The 23495-nt window shown below is 44.8% G+C and overlaps 1 protein-coding gene across 2 annotated transcripts in view; it reads left to right on the top strand.

Moving 5' to 3' along the window:
• The first annotated feature begins 2435 nt into the window (after positions 1–2435).
• Positions 2436–23495, top strand: part of Tmtc1 (transmembrane O-mannosyltransferase targeting cadherins 1) — a 158818-nt gene continuing 137758 nt past the window's right edge. The window contains exons 1-2 of one of the 2 annotated variants that reach the window (XM_070038266.1): positions 2436–2761; positions 19448–19625. In XM_070038266.1, the coding sequence (XP_069894367.1) occupies positions 2436–2761; positions 19448–19625 (504 nt within the window). Of the gene's footprint in view, positions 2762–3306; positions 3680–19447; positions 19626–23495 lie in introns of those variants that run through there. The other variant, XM_070038272.1, reaches the window with a different exon arrangement.

Below are 23495 nucleotides of genomic sequence, written 5' to 3'. Positions count from 1 at the left end.
AATAGTGTCTCTAGAAAGCCTCTATGAATTATGGGTAAAATGATACATTAGCCTATCAATGATAGTCCATTATACCTTCTATCATCTCTGTAAGCACGAGTTCATGGTGGTATTAGCTGCTAACCTTATTTAGGAACCCTATTTATTTTGTGTCAGTACTCAGGGCCTGGGCACTGTCCCTTAGCTTTCTCCCTCAGGTATGGCACTCTACCACTCTAACCACACCTCCACTTTAATCATTGGAGAAAAATCTCAGATTTGTCTGTCTGGGCTGGCTTTGAACTGCAGTCCTCAGTTCTCAAGATTCCTGAGTAGCGAGGATTACCTGACTGACTCTGATGCCCAGATAGGAAGCTCTCATCTTATGGTATTACACACAATATTTGAAAGCTTTGGTCCTGCAGCCCTGCTTATTAGCACATTTTATTATGAAGTCCTCTATTATGGTTTTATTAAAGGCAGAGTAGAGGCTGCAGTGTGCTGTGTGTTGAGGCACACAGGATGGGTGGGAGGCCCAGGTATGGCTGTTACAGCTAAGGAGGGTTAAAAGGTTCAATGGAAGGTTGAAGACAGGATGCTTGGTTTATTTGAAGTCCAGTTTGTTTACCAGTCACTGATTTCAAGTCATCCAAAACTAAACGAAGTGAAAAGCATCCTGCCTTGAAATATGCTTGTTCTTAATTGAGTTTCCACTACTCAGATATGTTTTATTTCATATGTATTATTATTATTGCCTATACTAGGACTTGAAATCAGGGGCCTGGGGACTGTACCTTAACTTTTTTGCCCAAAGCTGGTGCTCTACCACTTGTCCCCCAGCTCCACTTCCTGCTTTTTGCTGGTTGATTAGACCTGAGTGTCTCTTGGACCTTCCTGCCCAGACAGGCTTTGAATCATAATCCTCAGATCTCAACCTCCTGAGTAGCTATTAAGTGGATTTGTTTTGTTTTTAAAACAACTTGGGGGTAGTAAAGACCCACCTAAATGCTCAAGCAGAAAAATAATTTCTGCTCCATATATCATTACTTTTTTCTAATTTACTTTCTGTGAACTGAGTTTTTCTTTAACAATGAGTTGGGTTTTTTTTAAAGGATTATTGAGAGAATAACAATAGACTGATGTCTTTTTACTTAAGTTTTTTTCTGTATGGATCTGTGAAATTCCCTGTAACATAATTAACATACCATGGGAATTTGCAAGGGTCCTAAAAAATTAAGAGATTTTTTTTTCTTCACCTTGGAGAAATTCAAGCAATCATCCTGATAGATATAACTGGTTTACATATTTTAATTTGTACTAAAAGAGAGGGGGTTAGAGAACAACCTTTTAGAAAGAAAGGAAATTTAAGAGCCTGAATTCTGAGGTTTTTTTTGTTTGCTTTTTGTGTGTTTTGTTATCCCCAGTTTTATAAAATGTATACTGGCTATGTAGGTGCAATTCAAACACACCTAAGACAGGGATATAAGTCAGACTTCAGAGACCCAGTTAGGAAGAAACTTTGTTGCAATTTGTCCTATCCAATTGTCTTCAAGGAAAGTAAAATATAAAAGGAGGAGAAATGTTTCAAGACCGGAGTCAGAGTGTCCAGAGCCAAATTAAAAAAAAAAAAAATCAAACCTGGAACTTCCTACAAGAATGTGGAGAAAAAAAAATGGGTAAAGAAGCCCCACTGGGTGCTTATAATCCTAGCTACTCAGGAGGATGAGATCTGAGGATTCCAGTTCAAAACCAGTCTGGACAGACAAATCCAAGACTCATATCTCTAATCTGCAACAAGCCAAAAGTAGAGCTCTGGCTCAAGTCGTAGAGCACCATCCTTAAGCGAGAAAGCCAAGGGAGAGAGGCAAGTGAAAGAGTAAGGCCTTGAGTTCAAGGCCCAGTCCCGGTGGGGACTTGTGCGGCACCCTGGGCCCCTGCTAACACTGGGTCAGAGCCCCGCAAGGCTTTGGAGAGGTAGCTTTGGGGTTCTGGGAGCCTGGGATGTGGCTCCCGCTGCGGGTGACAGGAGCCCGCACCCCCCAACCCTGGACCTCGCACCCGCTCAAACGGCCCGGGCAGCGGTGGCGGAGTGCGCCCTGGGCGGGATCCTGGTTTTCCCCCCTGGCCCCGAGCTGGGGTGGACTAGGGGGTACGTCCTGGGCGGGACCCCGCGTCCTCCCCGCCGTCCCCCGTCGGGACAGGGGCGGGGGCGCCGGCGCGCGCGTGCGCGGTGCGGCGGCGGCGGCGATGGCGGGGAGGCGGGGGCGCCGCTGTTTATGTGCGGCGGGGCCGAGGCGGCGGCGCAGGCGGCGGCGGAGCGCGGGGCGCCCGCGTGGTCCAGCGCTCGCCGCGCCGTGCCAGAGGCCGCCTGCGGACCGCCGCCGCGCGCAGCTCGGGCCCCGGCCGGGGAGGATGCCAGACGCCCGGCCGAGGCCGGCGCAGCGGGCGTGTGCGCGATGGTGGCTAGCGCCGGAGCCCGCGGCGGCGGCGGCGGCGGCGGCGGGGACCGCGCGTCCTCCCGGCGGGCCGGCCATGGGCTGGCGCCGAGTGCGGCCGGGGCCGGGGCCGCGGCGCTGCTGGCCGGGGCCGGCTGCCTGTGCCACGCCGGCTCCCTGCGCGGCGAGTTCGTGCACGACGACGTGTGGGCCATCGTGAACAACCCCGACGTGCGGCCCGGCGCCCCGCTGCTCCGCGGCGTCTTCGCCGACGACTTCTGGGGCAAAGGCATGGCGGAGAACAGCAGCCACAAGTCCTACCGGCCGCTGTGCGTGCTCACCTTCAGGTGAGCCCCGCCGCCCGCCGCGCCCGCGCCCCTTCCCGCCCGCCGGGCTCGCGCCGGGGGGGGGGGGAAATCGGGGCGAGTTTCTCCGGCGAGGCGCGCGCGCCGCCCGGGCCGCCCCAGCACCCGGCCCCCGCGGGGCGGTCGTCCGGCGGGAGTGGCGCGGGCGGCGGGCGATGTCGTTCCCGGATCCGCGGCTGGTTGGCCGCTGGGGACGGGGCGGCCTCCTGGGGAGCGGCGCGGGGGAGCCTCGGGCCGGGAACGGGACGTACCGCGCCCCCACCCCGCCTCGGCCCCGCGCCCCTGCGCCCCTGCGCCCCTGGCTGGTCCGGGGTCGTCTTGGATCCACCCAAGTCACTCCGGATTCTGCACTTGTTGTAGGTGCACGGAGCGCGCGGGGTCCTTTGGGGACCGTGGAGTCCCCGCTGAAATACCCCCCACTCCCAGCATAGCTTCCCAGAGTCATGATTCAGCATCTTTGGGGTGAATAGGTGGAGAGGGAATGGGGAGCAGGGCAGATTTCGGAGGGTGGAGGGCTGCCTCAGATTTAGAGAGAGCTGGCACCGTGGAAGAGAGAAGCGCCTTCGCCTGCATCCCCAGCTCGACTCCATCCCTTAGCGCCGCAGCTCAGCTTCGAAGCTTGTTGCAACGCGCAGGACCAACGGACTCCGTGAAATCATGTCGGCTCTGTGCTGTCGGTGGTTGAAGTCTTTTTCCAAGGGCGTAAGGGCCCCGGGGACGGGTCCCAGCAGGCGTGGGGCTCTGATGGCCTAGCGGGGGGAAACTGGACACTGGCTTTTGACTTCATTCTTCCAACTAGAAGTACCGCATTTTAAGCAGGGGTAGAAAAGGACACATTTGGCCATAACGAGAATACATGTTTATCCATCTGGAAAAGTTGGACGAGCTTTCAACTGAAAGGTAACCGTAGCTGCCGAGCAACTTGATCAGTACTTTCAAGTTTCTAAATGTTTTGCTCTCTGTGTGTGCTTTGCTGTGTGTGTTAGTACTAGGGCTTGGACTCAGGGCATTATGCTCTACTTCTGGCTCTTTGCTAGTTTATTGGAGATAATAGTCTGGTGGATTTTCCTGCTGGCTTTTAAACAGGATCCTCAGTTCTCAGCTTCCCAAATAGCTAGGAACTGAGTTAGGAACTGAGATCCAGTCTATGGCTCAAATGTTTCTTAAGGTCTCTTTAGATGGCATGTATACCAGTGTACCATATTTCTTTCTGTATGATAAGAGTCTTGCTCTGAAACCCAGGCCAGCCTTGAACTTGAGATTCCCTTGCCTTAGCCTCTTACTGCTGGTCTACACCACAATTCCTGTGATTTTCATTTATTACAGGAGACTTGCTCATTAATTTGAAGCTGTGGGAGAGCACAGTATGAGGTATGCTGGACTGAGGACAGCCGTGGAACCTGCCTTGGTCCCTGGTCTGAGCTTTACATTAAAAAAAAAAATCAGAGTTAAATATCTGTGAATACTTGCTGGAGGATGGGAAGAATTTCAGGTGTTCACTCCAGAAAATGTTGCAAAGTTTCTGATGGAAATGCATGAGTAGAGGCCAAAGGAATGGAGAAGGGAAGAAGGGAAAGGACTAGGCCATTAGTAAAGTAGGGGTAGGTGAGGACAGGGAAGGAAGAAAATTTGTGGTGATCATTGATTATAAGAGGCTCTTGCTGTCTACAGTGCAGATACCTTGCTCATATTATCTTACTTGGAATGAAGAGATGTACTTTTTTCTGTGTGTGTGTGTGTGTGTGTGTGTGTGTGCCAGTATGTGCCAGGTCTGGGGCACTGCCCCTTAGTCTTTTTGCTCAAAGTTGGCACTCTGTCACTTGACTTTTACTTCCAGCTTTTTGCTGGTTATTTGGAAATAAGAGACTCAAAGACTTTCCTTCCCATGGCCTTCAGATCTCAGTTCCTAAGTACTTAAGGTTACGGGCATAGCCACTAGCACCCAGCTAAGAGAGATTATTTTTGGAAAATTTAATTGCAAATCTAGAAAGCAACACAGTACTAGATAGAAATGGGTAGGAAAGAGAAAGAATTAAGTTTCTCTTCATAAAGAACATTAGCTAGGGCTGGGAAGGTAGCTCAGTGGTAGAGTACTTGCCTTGCATGCATGAGGTGCCCTGGGTTCGATTCCTCAGCAACACATAAGCAGAAAAAGCCAGAAGTGGTACTGTGGCTCAAGTGGTAGAACGTTAGCTTTGAGCTGAAGAGCTGAGGGACAGCGCTCAGGCCCAGAGTTCAGGCACAACCAAAAAAACAAAAACAAAACCCAACAAAAAAATTAGCTAGTCTATCTTTATGCATAGGTGTTGATTTAAATAATTTAAGTAGTTTCTCTGCATTGTCACCTGAGTTGAAACCATACCTAGTACAGTAGCATAAAGCTGGAGTACACCCATGCCCCATATAGCTCTTCAGGAATGTGGATGGCAGGTCAGACAATCATGTTTATTAATTGATCAGGATGAACTAATCAATGGCGGAGATGCTTTACTCTAGAATATGTTTTTATGATTTTAGTTTTAGGTGGTTGACAGAAACATAGTTGAAGGCATTTTAAATATGTGCTGACCATTTGAAACTATCTTAAATTATGTTTGAGCAAAATCTTTGAGACTTAAAAACTTTTTTTTTTCTTTGCCAGTCCTGGGGCTTGAATTTAGGGCCTGAGTTCTGTCCCTGAGCTTCTTTTGCTCAAGGCTATAGCATTCTACCATTCGAGCCACAGCGCCACTTCCAGCTTTTACTGTTTATGTAGTACTGAGGAATCAAACCTGGAGCTTCATGCGTGCTAGGCAAGCACTCTACCACTAAGCCACATTCTCAGCTTGTTAAAACTCATTTTTAAAAACTTTTATTTTTGAGATAGCTAAGTATATGTTCCTCTAGGTAATATTTTAGAAATCTCATTTATCCCATGCTCTTTGGTAACATCTTGTATAGTACAGAAAAATATCCCAGCTGGAAACTGAAGCTGATAGAATCTCCAGCTTTTACTTAGATTTTGTGAGTTTTACATGTATTCTTTTTAGTTTGTTTTGGTAAGTGTATATTTGGTTCTGTGTGTACATTACTGAGACCTCCACTTTAGTGGAGATCCATAGAACAGTTTCATCATGAGGATAGTTCATGCTCTCAGCAGCAGTGAACACTAAGCTGTAACAACCACCTAATCTATAAAACCCCCCTCTTACCCACAACTACCACCATTTCTCCAGCTCTGTAATTTTGCCATTAGTATAGAATTATATAATTTTGCCTCTATTATGTAAATGGAATCATGTGACATTCAATTTATTGAGATTGGCCTTTTATTTTTCCATTGAGAATCTTTGGATCTTTATTCAGTTTGTTGCATGTATGAATAATTTGTTCCTTTTTACTGCCCAGTAGTATGTCATTGTAACCAATCATCTATTGAGGACATCTGGGTTGTTTTCACTTTAGAGCTATTACAAATAACAGTGATAAAATACTCATTTATAGGTTTTGTACAAACAAATGTTTATTTTTCTAGGGAAAATTCCCAAGTACAATGGTTAGATCTATTGTGGTTACATGTTTAATTCTTTATGAAACTGTGTGACTGTTTTCCATACATTACTGCCAGCATTGTATGAGTGAGTCAGTTTTTCCCTTCCTAGACAGCCTTCAATATTTTTTTTTCTTTTTAATTTTTTACATCATTCTGTTATTCTGACAGGTGATAGTGATACTTCACTACGGGTAGTTTTTATTTCCTCAGTGGCTGGTGATGTCAAACATCTTTTATGTGTGTGTGTGTGTGTGTGTGTGTGTGTGTGTGTGTGTGTGTGTGTGTGTGTGTGTGTGTTTTATTGTAAAGATATGTACAGAGGGGTTACAGTTACATGAGCAAGGTAATGAGTCCATTTCCTATTGAGTATTGTTACTCCTTTGTTTTTCTTTTCAACACAGTGTCTTGTACATCTCATTGTTACAATGGGTCATCCTGTGTCCTTATTTCAGCATTTGGTTATTTACATTCCCCTCCCCAAATTAGAAAAATTCAAATACCTTTTCTTATGTTTATTTGTCCTCTTTAATCTTGGAAAGTGTGCCTTTGTGGTTTTTGTCCATTTTCTTTGTGTGTGCGTGTTGGCGGTGTGGCTTAAGCTCAGGGCTTCACATTACTTGGCTTTTTCACTCAGGGCTGCCACTCTACCACCTGAGCCACAGCTCCACTTCTGGCTTTTTGCTGGCTAATTGGAGACAGGAGTCTCATGGGCTGTCCGGCTTTGGCCCTCATGAATCCACACGCGAGCCACTGGCACTGATTCCGGTGCATCTCTACTGCAGATAAGTCTCATATTGCTTCTTCATGAGATCATGGCTAAGGGCAGGCAGGAATATTTCTAGACCCTGTTAGAGCAGAACCAAAACCTTTGTGAGAACTTAATCCGCAGCAGTAATTGTTCTTTGGTTGTGCCTCAGAGGCACAACCAAACCTCACCTCCTTCACCTCCATGGCCTGCTTGTGTGAACCAGGAACTGACACAGAACCAAAGTTTGTGATGACTGACACATCTCTTGAAAAATGGCCTTGATTGATTGGAAATGTACACAGCTTGTTAATTTTCTCTTTCCCCCTTTTCCTCTTGGTGAGTGAGGGCAGGTGTGACTCAACAAGAACTATTGTTAAAGCTGGAAAACTAAGATAGGTTAAAAGACCACACAGTGTGGTTCTCCTTCCATGTGTGGGCCTGAGATGATAATTTGCTATAAAGTTGGTAGGTTTTCTTTTTCTCTTCTCTTTTTTTTTTTTTTAACTGGTGCTGATGTTTGGGTTTGAAGTCAGTGGTCCTTACATTCTCACTTGCTTTTTCACTCAACACTTGTGCTCTACCATCTGAGCCATAACTCCACTTCTGGCTTTTTTTTCTGGTTAGTTGGAGGTAAGAGTCTCACAAACCTTCCTTTCTGGCTTTGTTCCTCAGTCCTCCTGTTTCAGCCTTCTGGGTAGCTAGAATTACAGGCATGAACACCAGCATCTGGCTGCTATACAGTTTTATTTTATTGATTGCTGCTGCTGCTCCTCCTCCTCCTCCTCCTTCTCTCTCCTCCTCCTCCCTCCTCTTCCTCCTCCCTCCTCCCTCCTCCCTCCTCCCTCCTCCCTCCTCCCTCCTCCCTCCTCCCTCCTCCTCCCTCCTCCCTCCTCCTCCTCCTCCTCCTCCTCCTCCTCTTCTTCTTCCTCTTCTTCTTCTTCTTCTTCTTCTTCTTCTTCTTCTTCTTCTTCTTCTTCTTCTTCTTCTTCTTCTTCTTCTTCTTCTTCTTCTTCTTCTTCTTCTTCTCCCTTCTCCCTTCTCCCTTCTCCCTTCTCCCTTCTCCCTTCTCCCTTCTCTTTTCTCTCTTCTTTTTTGGTCCTAGTCCTAGGGCTTGAGCTCAGGGCCTAGGCACTGTCCCTGAAATTCTTTTCCTCAAGGCTAGCACTCTACCACTTGAGCCACAGTACCACTTCTGACTTTTTGAGTAGTTTATTGGAGATAAGAGTCCCATGGACTTTCTTGCCTGGGCTGACTTTGAACTGCTGTCTTTAGAGCTCAGCCTCCTGAGTAGCTAGCATTGCAGGAGTAAGCCACCATCATCCCGATTATTGATTGCTTCAGTTGCTGCTACAAATCCTTAGAGTGGAGTGGGTGGTTTAAAATGTCAGAGCCAAAAAGTAGAATATCTTAATATATGCAGCTGTTAAGTGTTGTGTATGTGTGTGTGTGTGTGTGTGTGTGTGTGTGTGTGTGTGTGTGTTTATAGAGGTGATGTACAGAGTGTGTGTGTGTTTTTCTGTAATAGTTGTGTCTTGCACTAACCAATCAAAAAGTAAGCATGAGCCTCCATACTCTAAACCTGAAAGAAATGATGAAATGGGCTTTTTGATTGTACTACTATGAGATTTCATTTTGAGGCAGTCTTGTTCCTTTTTTATTTTATTTTATATATATTTTTTTGCCGGTCATGGGGCCTGAACTCTGGGCCTGGGCTCTGTCCCTCAGCTCTTCAGCTCAAGGCTAGCACTCTACCACTTGAGCCACAGCACCACTTCCTGCTTTTTCTGCTTATGTGGTGCTGAGGAATTGAACCCAGGGCCTCATGCATGCAAGGCAAGCGTTCTACCACTGAGTCACCTTCCCAGCCCCAGTCTTGTTCCTCTGTGGGTAATAAGTTTGTTTTCTGTTGATCCTAAGGGGCAAGTGAAGTTGGGCTAGGATGTTTAACTAAGTTTTCTAGGATGTTCAGTGATGGAATGGACCATGGAAAAAATTGGACTAGAGGCCATAATGATTTTATGGAGAAAACGCATTTGAAAATTTTCTATGAAGCTGAGGTTTATCCTAGAAACCCCTAGAAACAGAGGTTGTGATTGTCATCTGGCAGGATGTTCGGGAGATAGAAGATAAGCTTAAATGACAATCTGTAGTGTAGGAGGAAAAGAAGGAGAGGACTCTATTTCTGTATCCAGGGTTTCAATAAATGAGGCTCTGAATAGAGGCTTGGGATTCACCTTCTGAAGCAGTCTTATTTATTTATTTTTAAATCAACAAATATCTTTTCTTTGGAACTCCATTCCTATTTTTTCCAGTCACTCTGAGAGATGGGGACTGGCTAGGGTAGTCGACTCATGTAATCCCAGCACTTATGAGGTTGGGCATGAGGGTCATGGACTGTGTAGACCAGTCTCCATAGCAATACCCCGTCTCAGGAAAAAAAAATTGGTACAATAATAAAATAAGGACAGGAAATGCTTTGCCTATGGTGAGATGTGGTTTTTGCTCTCCCAAGTCCTGTTTGATCTGAATGCTGGCACTGCTCTGCCTCTGGCTGCCCCTCCCCAGCCTTCTGGGGCCCTTGTTCCTTCATCTGCCAGAGCTGCCGCCACCAAGGGCCTTTGCCCATGAATGCTCTTCTCTAGATCTGCCTGTGTTTGTTCCCACATACTCCATCTCAGAGCCCTTCTCTGGCCACCAGGTCTAAAAGAGCCATCATTCTTCCATCTTGGGCTTTCTAAAATGCCGCTTTGCTTCCATAGGCTCCTTGCTGTCTGCTGTTATTTTTTGTCATTGGTTTCAGTGACCCATGCTGCAGCTCAGATGCCACGAGGTGTATCTTTAGGACATTGCCTGGCTTGCAAAACAGGGGTCAAAAGTCACTGTTGAAAGAATGAGTATTCTTTTGCCAGTTACAAATGAATCTAAATACAAACTAGTGCATCAGTCATTTTTACGAATGCTCAACCTTTCAGGTAACTATTACGAGAGGGCTGCCCTTAAAATGTGCGGGTAAAGTCTGCTCAGTTTCTTTCTTAATTTACCTTCTTTCTTCCTCTGAAAAGGGAAAAGTGGAGGCAGACAAGGAGTTTCCCTGGATGCAGTCAGAAGGGCCCTGCTTATTGGAGGGTAGGACAGCTTTGGCTCTGAAAGGGATGATAGTGGTTTTCTGCTGTAATCTGTGGATCTGGACCTCACTGGAGAGAAGGAAGTCTTTAGCTCTTTCAGATCCTCCTCATCTCGAGTGACACCAGAACCCACTGTGCTTACACAGGGGTGGGTGTCTGCTGCAAAGTTCAAGGCTAGAAACAACAGCTCTGAGAAAATTCCCAGAATTATAGGAGGTTCTCTGCCTGCCCTCAGGAGCTAAAATTATCTGTGTGAGTGTCCTTTTTTTCTAAAGAAAGGCCTTTTTCATTTTCAGTTTTTTTTTTTTCTCCTTCAGCCAGTAAGATAGACATGGAACATCATTTTGCATTAAATGATAGACAGAGACCTCACTCTACTTTGTCAGAGGAGCTAGCCTGACTGTGGCTTCCTCTCTAGTATTGTTTAGCATTTGTTTTTATTTTTATTTTTTTAGTGCTGAGTTTGATCTCAGGATTTTCTTTGCTAGGCAGGTGTGACTGACTACCTCTAGAGCTGGACTAACTCCAGCTCATTTTCACCTGATTATTTTGAGATAGTGTTTTGTTTTATGTCAGGGTACGTCTGTGGACCTTGATTCTCCTATTTTTACCACCCTTTGCAGCTGGGATGACAGGCATACACCACCATACCCAGCTTTTTTTTCTACTGAGATGAACTCTCACAAACTTTTATCCAGACTTGCCTGGAATCATGATCCTCGTGATCTCAGCCTCCTGTATAGCTAGGACACTCTATATGAACCATTGCACCAGATATTTAATAGTTGAGTATGAGGTCTTTAAATATTCTGCCTGGGCTTCCTTTAACTGAGATCCTCCTTATCTCTGCCTCCCAAATAACTAGGATTACAGGCATGAGTCACTGGAACCTTGAAATTTGTCTGGTCTTTGTTTTGGATGTCTGGGAAGGAATGGAATGCATAAGTGTTAGGAATTTCTCCCTTTTGCCTTGCAGACTCATAGATCTAGCATAGCTGAGTTATGCTGAAAGCAGGTGACTCCTGGCAGGTCCCTGGTGGTTTCAGCATGAAGGTTGGCCATGCTGCAAAGACTAGGCTCACAATCAGCGAGTTGTGGCATGGAGCCATGCGATCGCTGTCTACTCTTGGGATTAAGTTCAACCCTGTAGCCATGTGTTAATCAATCATGCCTATATAATGATGTTCCAATCAAACCTTGGACCCCAAAGTTTCCAGCACCTTCCTGGTAGGCAGCCCTGTATTGACATGCTGGGTGTGAGACAGCCTGGTCACAGTGTGTTTGTATTTTGGCCTCTCCCAGACCTTGTACCCAGGTGCTCTTCCTTTGGTCATGAGATGTGCCCTTTGTGACTAAATGACAGGTGATTTCCTTAATTCTGTGAGTTGTTCTAGTGAATTTTGGAACTGATAGTAGTGGGAAAGACCTAGCTTTTCTTTCTTTTTCTTTTTTCTTTTTCTTTTTCTGTTGTTGGTAGCACTCAGGGCCTGGGATCTGTCCCTTAGCTTTTTTACTTAAGTCTGTCACTCTACTGCTTGAACCATACCTTCTGACTTTTTGCTGGCTGCTTGGAGATGAGAGTCTCACAGACTTTTGTCCCCAGGCTGGCTTTGAACTGTGATCCTCAGATCTCAGTCTCCTGAGTAGCCACTATCACCGGCAAACACATACTCTTAAAACAAAAATTTACTGGAAAATGATGCCTTGGTTCTAATTGGCTATTTTTATTATTTGCTGATTTTCTTCTGGAACTTGTTGCCTATTTACATGTCCTAGCCACAGTTTTCTCCCTTTGTTGTTGTTTGTTTGTTTTTGGTGATGTCATAGGACTTGAACTCAGGGCCTGGGTGCTGTCACTGAGCTTTTTTTTTTACTCAAGGCTACCACTCTATCACTTACAGCTCCATTTCTGTGTGTGTGTGTGTGTGTGTGTGTGTGTGTGTGTGTGTGTGTGTGTGTGTGTGTGTGTGTGTATGTGTGTGTGTGTGTGTGTGTGTTTTGTAATTAATTGGAGAGAGGAGTCTCACAGACTTTCCTGCTTGGGCTAGCTTCAAACAGTGATCCTCAGATCTCAGTCTCCTGAGTTGCTAGGATTACAGGTTTGAGAGACCTGTGCCCGGCTTCTTCCCTTTCTTTAGCATGGTCATTTCTTCCAGTGCTAAGGAGACAGGATGAAAATTTGCACCCTCCTGGGGAACCCCTTCCTCATAGCCAGGAGACATTATGGTCAGCTGAGCTCAAAGCCAACCCTGACAATTGCTTTTGTTCAGAGTGCTAGGCACCCTGGTTGCCCTGCTGATTGCATTGGTGCCTGTAAATTCCATCATTTGGTTCTTTGGATACATTAAGTGATAATGATTTGCTGATTTATTTCTAGTACTGGAGGGAATGCAGAAGAGGAGCCTCCAAGACGATTGAGGGCCAAAGGGATTTGCCTGAGAGGAAAAATGAGCAGAACCAGATGTCGTTGTTTGTTGGTTGAATAATCTAAGATGACTACGGAAACTGCTCAGGAGCACTGGAGAGCTGTAGTAAGAGCAAGAGGTAGGGGAAGACAGATGAACACAGCAGAATGGGGGAGGGCCTCTGTACTGGGCTGTGGAAAGCTGGCAGGCAGGCAAGCGATAGGGAAACCATCACTAACTATGTCATACACCAGGAACAAACAGTGAAGGGGCACGCCTCACTTTTCTTTTTCCTTGGGTAAGTTTTTACTAGAAAAGAATGTGTATTGGTTTAGTGCTGGGAAAAAAAAAGAAGTCTGACTATTGCTGGTCAACTTGCTAGTTTATATAGCTTTCCCTTCCACTTTGAGACTGCATCTCTTGGCCCTGAGGATCACTTGCCTTCCATTAATTGGGTTGCTTGGGGGCAGATCTATTGCCTTGCAATAGATTCAGTTGCTGTAGCTTGCAGACAGGTGCCTGAGAAGCCTGGGAACCACTGGGAGTCACTGGAAGCTGGAATGCACGATCTCCTTGGCATAAAGAAGTAGTCTGCAGTTTCAGCGAGTGTCAGGAGACTTCCATACTTACTGCCACCATATACTGATCATTTCCCCATTGCATCCTGGGAGAGGCCAAGTGGTTGGATTCCCCTTTCCTGAGATGTGGAGAATTTCATTATTGAGGGAGCATCCCAGCTTGGGAGTGCTGTGGTGGTTCTTTTCTGGTGGGCTGATGTGGAGGAAGGACGCTGCATCTGAGGTGGGTATTTTAGAAGACAGGAAGACAGTGATGGAGCTCTAGCTGCCCAAGACAAGGTGGTACATGTTCCCTTGTAGCCAGCAGGAATACAGCGGTCATCAAAATAGTTTGCCAGTAGGGGTAGTGGGTAGTTAATCTTGTCCCTAGGAATGAACTAGATGCACAGCCTTGTTGTTCGATCTGTAGGTTTAGAAAAACTCTAGGTTGATGGCCAGGAACAGACTGAGTCATCACAATGGAAACCTCTTACCCACTTTCCAGACCAGCACTAGTTGATGGAAGTAGAGTCCTTAGGAGTGGAGCTGAGGACTATGAGGACTCTCCTATGTGCCCCAGGATAAATATTGGTCTCTATGGTTGGAGATGGCTTATGTGATAGGGTGCTAGCCAGTGAGCGGAAGCAGCAGGTACTGAGTTTGAGTCCCAATCTTGCACCTGAAAAAAAAGAGAAAATATCTCTATCTGTATAATATAGCTTGTGTGTGTGTGTGTGTGTGTGTGTGTGTGTGTGTGTGTGTGTGTGTGTGTGTGTGTGTGTGTGTGTGTGTGTGTGTGTGTGTGTGTGTGTGTGTGTGTGTGTACCTGAATAGTGATTTTTTGTGTGTGTGTTCTGGTCCTGGGGCTTGAACTCAGGCCTTAGATACGATCCTTTGGCTTTTTTTTTTTTTTTGCTCGAGTCTAGTGTTCTACACCTGAGCCACAGTTCCACTTCCAGCTTTTTGCTGGTTATTTTGAGATAAGAGCCTCATAGACTTTCCTGCTGGGCTGTCTTTGAATTTGATCCTCAGATCTCAGCTTTCTGAGCAGCTAGGACTCTAGGTTCCTGGTTCTAAATAGCTATTTTCAAAGAAGAAAATTAAAAGAGAGTAATGGACTTTATTTTCCACTCCTAATGGAAGTGGGGCAGGGGGAGCCAAGGATCCTTCCCTCCTTCCTCTTTGGTGCCAGAGAGTGTATCTATGTAACTTTTCCTGGGCAGGAATGTGGCCTTGTGGGGGAACAGCTGATCTAGTTGCTGTGAGCTTATGACTCCACTTTTCTGGCCAGCTTTATAAGAAGGTGGAGGAGGGCTGTGGTAGAGTGCTTGCCTCGCATGCATGAGGCCCTGGGTTCTATTCCTCAGCACCACATAAGTAGAAAAAGCCAGAAGTGGCGCTGTGGCTCAAGTGGTAGAGTGCTAGCCTTGAGCTGAAGAGTTGAGGGAGAGCGCCCAGGCCCAGAATTCAGGCCCTATAACCGACTTTAAAAAAAAAAAAAAGGTAGAGGAATCCCAGAGGGGGAAGGGGTGATTTGTGCTCATATTTGCCAAACCTTGGAAGGTTTTCAGATACTCGGAGATGTATTAAGAGTTTCTGGGAAAAAGTGTTTAATTTTCTGCTGCTTGTCTTATTTTTAAGTGATAAATGAAGTCTAAACTAAATAAAATGAAAGATTAAAATTAGAAGGGAAATATCGTTTACAATATCCAATATAATGCACATCATGTGTTTATTCAGTAAAGTTTCATTTAGAATCTACTGGGTGCTAAGTAAGATGGATGTAACAGTGGAAAGAAATGAACTTCTAACCTATAGAAAAGGGATGGTAACTTTGTGTGTGTGTGTGTGTGTGTGTGTGTGTGTGTGTGTGTGTGTGTGTGTGTGTGTGTGTGAGAGAGAGAGAGAGAGAGAGAGAGAGAGAGATGATTCTGAAAGTGCTGGTCTTGGGGCTTGAACTCAGGGCCTGGGTGCTATCACTGAGCCTTTTTTATTTATTCTATTTTTTTAATATCCTGAAGGCCAGTGCTCTTCCTCTTGAGCCACAACTCCACTTTTTGGTGGTTAATTGGAGATAAGAGTCTCATTGACTTTCCTGCCTGGCCTGGTTTTAAGCCATGATCCTCAGATCTCAGCCTCTTATGTAGCTAGGATTACAGGCATGTGCTACCTGTGCCCAGCTCCAAGTATATTTTTAATCTGAATTGCAAGTATTTAGTTATCTTTTATATCCCCAAGATGGTCAGTTTTACTATTCTATTTAATTCTGTTAAAGTGAGCAATTTCCGCCATTTAAAGTCTGACTTGTCAGGTAGGCTGCCAGCACATTTCACTTTTCAGCTCGAGTACTTTGTAATCTTGATAAGCATAGTCACTACAGTTTCATTTAAGTGTTTGATGAAAATATTGGGCAGAGCAGAGATAATAACGGAGTACTGTGACGTGCACTGGAAGTCTCATTCTGAGAAGACATTGATTCATTCTTCACCTCTGTGCTCCTAGACTGTCGTTTGTGTGGGCAGATTGCAAGATATTTTGATAAATGCCTTTGTTAAAGTAAAGATGGATCCATGGATCACATCCCCTGTCCTATTAAATCACAGGATTAATCAGTTAACCATTGGCTCCCAGAGTTAGAGCTGCTTCTCTATCCTCACAAATACAAATCTATCCTAGGATTTTTGTCAGGACTTGCCTTCAGTTTGGAGAATTCAAACCTTTTTAGATATTTTTAGACTGTGCCATTTTTGTAATCAACATTGGCATGCATTGTGTGTGTGTATGTGTGTGTGTGTGTGTGTGAGAGAGAGAGAGAGAGAGAAAGAGAGAGAGAGAGAAATACAGATACAGTAACCTAGGTTCCTGTCCATGCTAGAAAAGCAGTCTTCCACTTGAGCTACACCCCTAAACTTTTTGTCCCTTTTTTCTTTTCCTTATTTTGGCCAGTCCTGGGGCTTGAAGGACCTGGGCTATGTTTCTAAGCTTTTTTTTTGCTCAAGGCTTGTACTCTATCACTTGAGTTACAGCTTCACTTCTGTCTTTTTGGTGAGTACTTGGAGATAAGAATCTCATGGACTTTCCTGCCTGGACTATCTCTAAACCATGATCCTTAGATCTTAGCCTCCTGAGTAGCTAGGATTATAGGGATGAGCTGCCAGTGCCCAGGATCACTAACCTTGTCTAGGCTGGCCTTGAACTCAGAATCCTTTGTTTCTATCTCAGGAGTAGCTAGTATTGCAAGTATATGCCACTACACCTGGTAGCATGCATTATTTGTGTGTGGTGTGTGTGTGAGAGAGAGAGAGAAAGAGAGAGAGATATCTTTGAATATGTGTTAATTATTTCTTCATGGCAGATAACTAGGAGAGGGATTTTCTCTCAGAGGGTATGTGCTTTGAAAAACTCCTCATGTGTGTTGGCAGTTGGAGACCTTCAGCTTGGACAGCCGCTCACTGCATGTGAGCTGCCATCTTGCTTATCATCACTGTTAATGGGAGTGAATTTCAAATGAATGGCTTAGCTGGCCTAGTGCTCACAGCCTGATGAAGTGGAAAGCTGTGTGTAGTCAGCCTTACACATAGATGGACCCTTAGGGAATTGCGTCCAAGGTTCGGAGGACAGCACCCAAGACTTGCCCTTCTTGTAGCTTCCCAGCTTCCAGGAACTGTCTCACTCCTTGTGGGTTCTCCTGTACAGGAATGTAATTCAGTTCTTCATTATAAGGAGGGACCAGCTGGTCCCCTAGTTCTCTGCCTGTTTCTCTTCCTTGTGTGGGTTATTAAGGACTGGGCTGTGGATCTGTATGCACACTGCTGGGATGAGCCTGGTAGCTGTGCCTTGGGGTCACCTCCCACACAGTGCATTTTGTTAGGTCTAGTTTTGTGCTGTGACTGCTTCAGAGGGAGTGAAAGCAGAGTTAATTAGTAATTATGATATTTGGAGTCAAGTGCCCAAATAAAGCTTGAGATGTTGAAACTTCTGTAAGGTTATAGTTGTGCATGAGTCAAGGATTAAGAATGTCATCTTGGAATTTGGCATTTATATTTGTGAGTAGTATGTGTATGTGTGTAAGTGCATGTGTATATGTGCTAGTATTAAGGCTTGAACTCAGGCCTGTGTGTTGTCTTTTAGCTTTTTTGCTTAAGGCTGGTGCTCTGCCACTTGAGCCACTTCCAGCTTTTTTATTGTTTAATTGGAGATAAGAGTATCATGGACTTTCCTGCCCTGGCTGGTTTCAAACCTCAATTCTCAAGTCTTAACCTTTTGAGTATCTGGAGTTATAGGTGTTGAGCTACTGGTGCCTGGCATAGTTAGTGGGTATTTTGGCAAAGACAAATTGGTTCTGTAAGAGAAGTTGATTGAGGGCAGGAGAACAAAGACTGAGTGGTATTGTTTTGGTAAGATGGATTGGAATCTAGACAGCTAAAAACAACACCACTTAGATTATGCATGCGCTCCCCAAAGAATTGTGTCTTGTATCTGGGTGTTTGTTTCTGTAACTCACAAGCTCAGCTTGGGGACATTACATCCTGTTACTAAATTAAACACAACTTTTAGCTGTGTCTGATCTGCATTTCTCTTTCATGAAATACTACTATCACTAATAGTAATAATTATTATTTTCTGCCTGTAATGGGGCTTGAACATAAGGCCTTGAGCTTTTGCTGTTCCCCCTGCCCCCAAAAGCTGGTGCTTTACCACTTGAGCTACAGCTCCACTTGTTTTTTTTTGGTTGTTGTTGTTTGTGCTATCTAATTGGTGATACGCTTCTTATTGCCTTTCCTGCTTGGGCTGGCTCTGAATCGTGATTGTGAGATCTCAGCCTCCTGAGGAGTTAGGATTACAAGCATGAGCAACCAGTATCTTGATTATCATGATCAAGATAATCATCTTATTAATTAAGTATTTTGGTTGGTTGTGGGGCTTGAACTCAGGGCCTGGGCGCTGTCCCTCAACTCCTTTGCTCAAGGGTAGCACTCTACCACTTTGAGCCATAGCTCTCCTTCTGGTTTTCTGGTGGTTATTTGGAAATAAGAGTCTCATGGAGCGCTGGGAAGGTGGCTCAGTGGTAGAGTGCTTGCCTTGCATGCATGAGGCCCTGGGTTCAATTCCTCAACACCACATAAGCAAAAAGAAAAAAAAGCCTGAAGTGGCGCTGTGGCTCAAGTGGTGGAGCGCTAGCCTTGAGCTGAAGAGCTGAGGGACAGTGCCCAGGCCCAGAGTTCAGACCCCACGACCAGACCCCCCCCCCAAAAAAAAAAAGTCTCATGGATTTTACTGCGTGAGCTGGCTTTAAACTGTGATCCTCAGCTCTCAGCCTCCTGAGTAGCTAGAATTACAGGCATGAGCCACCAGTGTCGGCCATGATATTTTATAAATGATGTTCAACAACCGATTTCCTTTTTCCCTTTGGTTTTCTTTTAGTTTCTTAGTGAGTCTTAACAATGGAATTAAGAAATATGTGGGAATTTGTTTTAGAACATGTTGTATAGACGGAAGCATGGTGGCTCTGCTGGTCCTTGCAGTTCAGCTGAAGCTGTGAATCATGTGTGATGCTGAGCTCCCCTGTGGGTGATAATCAGACAACGCTTCCAGAAATGGAATCAAGGTTCCGTGCCACCATGCCTAGCTGAGCATGCTTCTGCCCGGCTTGTCCCACCAGTGACCACAACCATGGTCTCCTGGGTATCAGTTTATTCCCAGTGGTTGTGGCTCTCATCCCAGCACTGTAAGTTGCTGAGATTTGCCAGAGAAACTTCCATAAAAACAAGAGTGCTAGAAGCAATGGATAGGGAAGGACAGGCTCAAATCCTTTCTGCCTCAGTGAAATAATACTAGTGTAATAAATTACCTATGGATTGACATTGTTCTCAGACAATTCACAGACAGGGAAAACATGACACCCAGGCAAATTCGTAAGAGGATCCTGTGTTGGGAATCCTATAAAATAATAGCTTCTTTTGTTTGTTTATATGTTTACTTTTTACCGGTACTTGAGCTTGAACTCAGGGCATTGCACTCTTATTTGACTTCTTTTACTCAAAGTTGGTGTTCTACTACTTGAGACTTAGCTCCACGTCTGACTTTTTGCTGGTTAATTGGAGATAAGAGACTCTCGGATATTTGTCTGCCTGGAATGGCTTTGAACCATGATCCTCAGATCTCAGCCTCCTGAGTGGCTAGGATTACAGGTGTGAGCCACTGGCCTCCAGCTTGAATACCTTAAACGGTGCTCTCCTGTTGCTTAGGTGGTGTGTTTGCTAAGATAGGTGTTTCTATTTTTCGTTTTTCCTTATCCCAGGCTGAATGTATTTTTGACTGGCATGGACCCTTTCTACTTCCACGCAATGAACGTGGTGTTCCACTGCCTCGTGACGCTGGTGCTGATGCACACCTGTGAGAAGATGGTCTTCAGGAAGCGTGGCCTTGCCTTCCTCACGGCGCTGCTCTTCGCTGTGCATCCCATTCACACAGAGGCGGTGAGTGGATCATAGTGGCCAGAAGATGTGTTTGTTCAGATCAGCTGACTCCTCTTTCCCCTTTCATACTGAGCTCAAAGCTCTGCTCAAGTGTTCATGTATAAATCTTTCTGCCTGTCACCTTGGTTTATTTATTTACTTTGTGTGGGCCAGTCCTGGGCCTTGACCCCTGGGCCTGGGCTCTCTCCCTGAGCTTCTTTTCCTCAAGGCTAGCACTCTACTATTTGAGCCACATTCTACTTCTAGCTGCTTTTGGTAGTTTATCAGATATATGAGTCTCATGGACTTTCCTGACTGGCTTAGAACCATGATCCTCAGATCTTGGCCTCCTAAGTAGCTAGGATTACATCATCTGCACCTTTTGAGTGTTCACATTGGTTTTCTTGCATTCTGGAATGCACTACTGAAGAGGCATATTGATGCCATTACAGGCAGTAATCATTGGTCACAGCTTCCCATTGCTGTAGGTTGCAGAGCTTGAATTTAGGGCCTGGGTGCTATCACTGAGCTCTTTTGAGCTCTTTCTTTGCATCATAGAGCCATTTCCAGTTTTTTAGTGGTTAATTGGAGATAAGAATCTCATGGGGACTTTTCTGCTCGGGTTGGCTTTGAACTGTAATCCTCAGATCTCAGCCTCCTTTTTTGGGGGGGTGGGAGGGTCCGGTCATGGGGCCTGAACTCTGGGCCTGGGCGCTGTCCCTCAGCTCTTCAGCTCAAGGCTAGCACTCTACCACTTGAGTCACAGCGCCACTTCTGGCTTTTTTTTTCTGCTATGTGGTGCTGAGGAATCGAACCCAGGGCCTCATGCATGCAAGGCAAGCGCTCTACCACTGAGCCACCTTCCCAGCCCTCTCAGCCTCCTGAGTTGCTGTGATAACAGGTGTGAGCCACTGGAGCCTGGCTGCTGACATTTTTTTGTTTTGTTTTGTTTTTCTGCAAGTACTGGAGCTTAAACTCAGGGCCTCACACTCTTCCTCTGTTAACTTTTCTGCTTAAGGCTGGCACTCTACCACTTGAGCCATACCTCCACTTCCATCTTTTTTGCTGTCTAATTGGAGACAAGAGTCTCAGTTTTGTCTGCTCCAATTGGCTTTGAAGTTTGGCCCTTAGGTCTCAGCCTCCTGAATAGGATTACAGGTGTGAGCTGCTCCATAGGTCTTGCTAAGGCCTTTGTTTTTGTTTTTGTTTTTCTTATTTGCTATGTTTCTGCAAAACTATTTAAGTTAATGGCTCTTTGGACAGGTACTTCTAATAAGGGATGTATCTGAATTCTTAGGAGCAAATTAAGGAGGAACTGGTTGGTTTGTCAATTGGTGGATTATAAAACTTACATGAGATAATAGATTACTGTGAGATTATTGCTGATGGTTTGGAGTTCAGAGAATTAAATTATTGGCCTAGAACAGAGACATCTATTCATGTGAAGATGAAACTAGAAATGACCTCGTTTCCTAGTCATTCCTCACAATGACTTCTAGGGTCACCTGCAATGACCCTGAGTGCTGTCATGTTATTCTAAAACATGTAAGAATCATCCACCAGTAACTGAATGGGTTGAAATGAAATCAGTACCCTCATAATATTAAGATTAAATTTTTATCTTTAACAATCACTTATAACTTTTATTATGATGTCTTAATCCAATTAATAATTCCAATTAAGAACAATAGTAATTGGAATAGGGAATTGAGGGTCACAGGAAATGTAAGAAACAATTAGGGATTATGTATAAAGCTCAGCCTTGGGAACTTGTCTAACATCCTCAGACACACATGTGCAAACACACATTCTTTATTTCAAGAAGAAAAGATGATAAACGTGTTTTGCAGGACATCAGTGGCTCCTACCTGTAATCCTTGCTACTCAGGAAGCTGGCAGGAAAGTCGATGAGACTCTTATACCCAGTTAACCACAAAAAGCCAGAAGTGGAGCTGTGGCTCAAGTGGTAAGAGTGCTAGTCTTGAGCACAAAAATGTAGGGACAGAGCCCAGAACCAGAGTTCAAGCCCCAGGATAGGCAAAAAAAAAAAACAACCAACAAAAACACATTTCAGCATAACTGTAATACATTAAGAACAAATGCTAAGGGGAATACACAATGGAAGGATGAGTTCAAGGAGACTAGAGGATATAATGTTGGCTGTGTGTGTGTGTGTGTGTGTGTGTCTGTCTGTCTGTCTGTCTGTCTGCCTGCCTGCCTGTCTGTCTGTCTGTGTGCATGTGTGCGTGCATGCATGCGCGTATTGGGATTTGAACTCAGGGCTTCTTGCTCTTCCATGGTTTTTTAGCTCAAGGCTGGTGCTCTACCACTTGAGCCATGCCTCTGTTTCTCAGTTTTAGCTGGTTAATTAGGGATAAGTCTCACAGACTTTGCTGCCTGGGCTGGTATGGAATCTTCATCTTTAGATCTCAACTTCCTGAGTAGCTTGGATTACAGGCGTGAGCCACCTGTGTCCTGCTGGTGTTGGCTATTGAAAGAAGGTCTTGCTTGTACAGATGTAAGATGAGGAGCATGGAGTTGCTATGGTATTTTTATTTCCACTATGTACATTTAAAACAACAAGATGGGTTTATTTTCAGATGCTGGCATTTACAATGTATGAGCAATTACTTGTTTTCAACTATTTAAAAGTACAGTGACAAATTTTAGATATGAGCTTACATAGATGTAACATGGAGGTATTAGTCACAGATTGCCATTTTAACCATACTGACCATGTGGCATTAGGCCACTGGCAAGTTCTAATCTATTGCCAGAGACAACATGACTTTTCTGACAGTTTTAAAAATATAGTTGAAAATATGTACTTGAGATTGATCACAGAAAAGACCAAAATGATAGGACAGTAACATTTTTTTTTTGTGTGTGTGTGCCAGTACTAGTACTTGAACTCGAGACCTGGATGCTGTTCTTTAGTTTTTTCACTCAAGGTTGGCACTCTATCACTTGAGTCACACCTCCCTCCATGTCCAGCTTTTTGCTAGCTTATTATAGATAAGGGTCTTATGGACTGTTCTCCCCAGGCTGGCTTCAAACCTGGATCCTCAGATCTCAGCCTCTTGAGAAGCTGGTGTTCTAAGCGTGAGCCACTGGCACAGGGTACAATAACAGTGTGAATTTAGGAGTGGCAGGGAAGAAAGGCAGGCAGCTTTAGGCAGTGTGATAATGAGCTGGTAACGCTTGAGTTACATTCGAAGAAAAGAGGCAAATTCTATTAACAAATCCCTTGAAAAGGGGTTCAAAAGACTTTTGTTCTAATCAAAAAATAAAACCAAACGATCCATAGAAGTACAATGAAAGAGGCAAAGAATTCAGAGGGCTGGTATTTATTTAGAGAAGATATTTACATTTACAAGAGAGATATATAAGGTAGACACAAAGGATTTTGACCTTCCTAATAATTTATACTACAAAGTAAAAGAGAGAGGGACTGCTATTTAATTATAGATTTCAGTTCAGGTTTCTGAAGGGGAGTTAGAGAATTAAAAAGAGATGTGCATTATAGATGATGTTGTATAAATTGTTAAAACACACACAAAAGACACTGGTGGGGGGTGGGGGAAGGAGTTACTAGAACCTTTTTCTTCCTTTGTTAAACAAGAACAAAAATGGGTTTAGAAGTTAGCCCAGACAGGTGGAAAATTTAAATCTGAGAATGGGCTTCAGTTTAAATACACTGATGTGTGTCTGACCCTGTTGGTATGGTTGTTAGTTACATAATTCACAAGTGGCTAATGACAGTGTGCTTGGTGTGGGACCTTCTAGGAGGTACCAGGTGAACATAGGGATGGATAAGGGGCTGCTCCCATAGCTGGTTTGCAGCCCATAGAAGAGCCAAAGTACAGAGACACACGATGGCTACAAGACAAA

The sequence above is a fragment of the Dipodomys merriami genome, unplaced genomic scaffold (assembly GCF_024711535.1).
Source record: "Dipodomys merriami isolate MVZ:Mamm:240054 unplaced genomic scaffold, mDipMer1.0.p SCAF_10, whole genome shotgun sequence".
In the NCBI taxonomy this organism is placed as follows: Eukaryota; Metazoa; Chordata; class Mammalia; order Rodentia; family Heteromyidae; genus Dipodomys; species Dipodomys merriami.
Note: the sequence above shows the minus strand (reverse complement) of the source record. Positions and strands in the feature narration are given on the sequence as shown.